Source organism: Perca flavescens, chromosome 23 (genome assembly GCF_004354835.1).
Source record: "Perca flavescens isolate YP-PL-M2 chromosome 23, PFLA_1.0, whole genome shotgun sequence".
In the NCBI taxonomy this organism is placed as follows: domain Eukaryota; kingdom Metazoa; phylum Chordata; class Actinopteri; order Perciformes; family Percidae; genus Perca; species Perca flavescens.
The window spans coordinates 25,318,903-25,324,550 of NC_041353.1; the positions used below are offsets into that span (position 1 = coordinate 25,318,903).

The following is a 5,648-nucleotide window of genomic DNA, read 5'->3' on the forward strand; positions in this document are numbered from 1 at the left end:
GCTAAGGGGTCTTTGGCCTAAAAAACATTAAAGACCCATGGCTTAAAGCATATACAGTGCCAAGAAGTAGTGCGTGAACTCCTTGGATTTCCCTGCATGTTTGCTTAAAATGTGGTCTTATATTCTTCAAAGTCACAATAATGGACAAGCTACATCTGTCTGAAAAATAGCAACACAAAGACAATTGCATGCTTTGGTGTAGCCTATTCATTGAAATATTTGCTTAAACATTCAAAAGGGAACTATGGAAAAAGAAAGTTTCCTGCACGTTTAATCATAGAGAATAATATTGCACACGCAAATGGCGGAACAGGCAAATTGCCTGCTTCACCACAGCAACACTGTTCCACAAAAAACACAAAAGCTTTGCAATGTGGCATTGTGAAAGTCTTGCCATTGCTGACCCATACTGAGAAAGATCTGTTGAGTCCTCTAGGAGGAGTTTCATCAAGTTCCATACCTGTAAAAGGCCTAAAATAGCATGTTGTCACATGACCTATGACATCATCTTTCAAACTCAACTATTCCTTCGCAATTTAGGGTTACATTAGTTGGAGGACTATAGCAACTAAACATGAAACAAATCCGATAAAACCCTCTAGGATAATTATGTAAAATACATGAAAAGTGCATTAAAATTCTAAATGGCCGACTTCAGGTTAAGCGGAGCTAATGAAAGCAAATTGAAAATATGTCCCAAATAATGAGAGCAATGTCGGCATAGATATACCATTTTTTGTTTTGTTTTATTATAGCCTATATCTATGTATGTGGATACCAAATTCAGTGAATATCCGTGCAAACGCGAGATTGCTGCTCAATGATAAGGCACTGAATTATATATATTTTCTGACTTCCTGTCAATTTTCTTTTTTTTACATCTTTATTTTTGTTCCAAATAAAAATAAAGTGACAAACTCAATGTTTGACAATTCAGGTAGACACTCTTTCACAAATTCAGTCACACCGCCTAAACAGAATATTTTCATTTGAACAATATTGATAAGTATCCACTATAGGAAATAACACATCAGTGAATGATGACCATATTAGCCTAAATAACAAATAATGTTCAAGTTAAACGCAACTAAAGATGAGAGCATGCTCCTCGTGCTTCCTGGCCCTAATCATTGTGTACCAAGTTAACTGGTTGTGTACCAGCCATCCAGTCCAGAGGCGAGGGAGCCCCGTCCTGCGTCTCTGTCTCCCCCTCCTGTCCTCAGCACCAGCCTGCGTTTCCCCTCTATTATTTTCCACTCAGTTTCTCGCAGTTTAAAATGGCGGCGTTGAGCAGCGCCGAGTCCCCACCGCCCGTCTTTAACGGAGACACCGCGGAGTCGGAGCCGGGCAGGGAGCGGGGCCTCGAGGAGCTGGGTGCCGGGCTGGACTCCTCGTGCACGTCGGGGATCCCCGGAGGTCCGCAGGATGAGGAGGTAGGCGCTACGGCGGCGGGCTAGCGGCTCGAAACTGGGCAGGAGACACGGGCTCCGAGCGGAGGGGAACGCTAACGTTAATTGGATGTAAATGTTCAGGAAACACCGGCTGTAACATGGGTCGTGGGGATGCAGTGCAGGGGGGGGGCAAGACGATGTAGGAACATGTAGACTATTAATTTAAAACGCTGGGCTTCCACAGCCCGCGGCTTCCACTGAGCACAAAATGCGACAGATGAACGTGAGCAGAGGGGAAGGTTTGATTCGGCGGAGCCTGTGTTTATTTCGGGCCTGCTTTATTCCACTCGCTCCTGGCTTCGTCTTCCAGGCTCACTGCAGCTGCAGCCTGGTGCGCCAACAGAACGAACACACACACACACACACACACACACACACACACACACACACCGCTGTTGATGCAATAAAGACACGCAATTACCCAGCTTTCTAATGCATTCTTGTGGATTCGAATGCGCCCAAAGTTAAATTTTCACCAATCCACGGAGGTCCTTTGCCTCAAAGGGGTGATGATAGTGATGGAGGTGGAGGCTAACTCAAGTCGTGCTTCTGTTTTTTGAGGTGTCCTTTAACTACACACGCTACTTTTATTGATATTACAGGCTTTACAATCACCGACACACACACACACACACACACACACACACACACACACACACACACACACAGGCTGTGACCATCCTTTAATACAGAGTGACCATGAAGCCTAGCCTGGAAATGTGTCTTCACTGTGCAGGTCAGAGGCCTCACCATTGGACCGTGACAGCAGGCTACATCACTTTAGCAGCGTACTTCCAGTCACAGTCAGCATCAGTGTTAAAAGTTTAATATGTAGGCTAATATTACTACTAATATCAGATGCCATACCCCTGCTTTCAAACAGAGGTGAAAGTGTTATCTATTCCAAAGATAAAATGACAAATTTCTCATTCTGCGACCTGTCCCTTAAGTTATGTGGCCCCTGGCCCTATTTCAAGGTCCAACAATCCTCATCTCAGCAATTAAGAGTTTTGTTTTTAACCTGTCCGTTTGACTGTGGCATAGTGGTAGGCTGTAGTCCCAGGATGATATAGAAAGGCTGATATACTTGAAACACATTTAATAGTCACCCTTGTAAAAATAATTGTAGTGGTAGTTCCATAAAGTTGCACAGATAAAAGAAACCGTACAAATCTCTTGCAGAGGTTCACATATCCTGACTTTTAGTCCAAAGTGCGGGCCAAGGCAACCAATTCACTTTTTCTCTAGACCACATGATTCAAACTCAAGGCCCGCAGGCCAAACCCAAAATGTAATTCCAAGACACTCTAAGCCGACTTTGAGACCCATAAATTCCCCCAGAAGCAGGGAGTTTGCATATTCAGGCTGTGAAACAGGTTGCTGTGAGTTGGCTGTGTGGTAGCTGGCTTTTAAAAATGTAATCTTTGTTTTGCTTGATTTACCAAATGCTTTGATGACTAAGGAATAGTACTGGGCGGTATACCGGTTCACATCGACTACCGGTGTATATTATCGCTATATGAATTTTTAATATACCGCTGTATTTGATTACACAACGTTCGGAACGCTACGCCGCGACACTGTTTCAGACGGGACCCTTTTCAATGTAACATGCATGGTGCGACTGCGAGGCGTGGTGAGGGTAAACCGTAGTGCTCTGGTGTACATTACGGTGAAGATGCATAGGGTTGACATTGAAAGTTCTGAAATCGAAGCTCCAGAACTAGTAGAACATGATGACACAGAATAACTTGTGCCAAAAAGAGGAGCTGTGTCTGCTCTTTAGAGTTCTTTTTTTTTGGTTTAAAAAAAAAATCGTTCTAACTGCACTCAGCCGTGTTAACGTTATTCGGCCGTGCTAACGTTAAAACCTGTCACCTCAAGCATGCAGCGGAGCAACATAATGAACGCAGTAACAATCCACCTACGGTCCCACTACAGACCGTCGAGAAAGACGGGCTCAGAGCAATGATTAAATCACTGGATTTAAGTAGGGCTGAACAATTTGATTACTAAAAAACTGTTTGGAGTGCTCTTGTACCCGTTGTCGTCGGGCATTTCCGTACATCGGCATCATCGTAGCAATGTGTTGATACTGTCGTTTTCTTATTATAGCTTGATATGTCGGTATCAGCTGGCACATAAGCACCATTACAACTTCTGCAATTATTACTCCTATGTAGTAGGGCTGCACGATTATGGCCAAAATGATAATGACAATTATTTTGATCAATATATTGATCACGATTAATTATCACGATTATTTGTTAAATTTTAACCAAAACAAATTGTATTGTCCCATCATATAACTGCTTTCACATCCATATTGTGCTACATTCCTCCTTTGTTGAAGGATACTATGAAGGAGTACGCCATTTCATCTGTTGTGCGACTGCTTTCCAAACATGCGTGTTTGCCGTGAAAAGATACAGGCAACACAATTTTCTGTTCACGTTAATGGCGCATGTTAAAAATCCGGTGCCAATATGGCACCGGTGCCCGGTATCTACCGGACAAAATAGCAACGCGGATTACGGTGCAACTTAAATGTCTGCATTGCGCTCTGATGCTCCAAAAGAGGTTGTGGTTAGAGAGCTAGTAAACACCAATAACACATTACACAGCAGGTAACGTTAGCCTACCATTAGCTACAGTAGTGACTAAACACCGCTAAAATGCTGACAGTTAAACGGTGTAGTGTGACAGGATTCCACTGGAGAGGATTCCAACAGCAGGACGTCCAACAGTCTGCTGCTAAAGCTATGAGCTAAAAGACTCAAACTAGCACTGGACACTGCTGCTGTCTGAAAAACAAAACGGACGGGACAAAATGCTGCGTTTACTGGTAAACTGGTAAACCTTGTGACGACTTATGACCGACTGCTACCTGTTGTGGAATTTTCCTCACGTATACTCTGTCCTCTGTGACTGTCTACGTCTAAGCTGCGCGGTGCAGGGAACAACTCTGATTGGCTCATGGAGGCACGTGATCAGAGAGTGGTTTACGGAGCGTTGGGGGAAAAAAAAAAAACGTTGATACAGAGCGTCCTATGAATGGAATGAACATTTTCAATATAGCTCGATCACGTGAAATTGATCGTGGGAAGCCAAAATCGTGATTAAAATTTGATTAATTGTGTAGCCCTAATATGTAGGTAGGCGGCACAATCTATTTTGTCTAGCAAAACTTTGTTCGCAGATGGTAGCTTGAATGTTGTGTTATTCAGTGCGAAAATGAATGGAAACACCATAAAATGTCTCAAATCAATTCGATATACCAATTTGACCGCAAAACAGCATGTGATATCATTACGCAACAGGTTTTTAATGGCTTTACAGCCGTTTGATGGAAACTCACATTCACCAGCTTTATTCGCATTATTACTTTTTTTTTTTTTTTTTTTTTTTTTTACTGAACCTCCGATAATTCGATTGACAAGTGGATGGAAACTTAGCTACTGACGCTGATGAGATTTACTCCTTCGGTATTGAAATTGGATATTGAATGATGAGGCATTTTTCGATTGATCGGTGCCAAACAAAGATTGAATTCGTTACCCAGCCCTACTTGACCCCCCACTTTCTATGGGACATGGGATTGGTCATCCGCTCCAGCCAGGCAGGAACTGCTGGATTGTGTTTTTTTTAAGTTACTGCGGTGTAAACATTGTCACATGTAGCTACATGCTAACGGCAGTAAAATATGTCATTTTGGTTGTTAAATTCTCCCCAATGCCAGGTCACATTACTGCTGCAACATGTCAGATTGGGTAGAGTTTGGTTCAGAAGCCTTTATCTGTGATTTTTGACTGTGAAAAAGTGCTGCTGTACTCTTATTAGTGTCCACAGCTAACTATAGTAGCTATATGCAAACGGTAGTAAAAGATGTCATCTTGGCTGCAAATGTTGTTGAATTCTCCCCAATTCTGGGTCGCATTACTGCTGGAACATGTCAGATTGGGTAGTGTTTGGTTCAGAAGCACAGGTGTATTCAAACCCATTACTGATGGCTGCATTCCACTTAGGAGAGGTCCTGGTATTAAACCATTACTGATGGCTGCATCCCACTTAGGAGAGGCCCTGGTATTAAACCATTACTGATGGCTGCATCCCACTTAGGAGAGGCCCTGGTATTAAACCATTACTGATGGCTGCATCCCACTAGGAGAGGTCCTGGTATTGTGCATGCTAACTCAC

General features: G+C 43.0%; 1 protein-coding gene across 2 annotated transcripts in view; it reads left to right on the forward strand.

The window, feature by feature from the left end:
* The first annotated feature begins 1,116 nt into the window (after positions 1–1,116).
* The window catches only part of braf (B-Raf proto-oncogene, serine/threonine kinase), a 47,527-nt gene continuing 42,995 nt past the window's right edge, over positions 1,117–5,648 (forward strand). The window contains exon 1 of one of the 2 annotated variants that reach the window (XM_028570639.1): positions 1,117–1,433. In XM_028570639.1, the coding sequence (XP_028426440.1) occupies positions 1,278–1,433 (156 nt within the window). In that variant the 5' untranslated portion in view covers positions 1,117–1,277. The remainder of the gene's footprint in view (positions 1,434–5,648) is intronic. The other variant, XM_028570640.1, reaches the window with a different exon arrangement.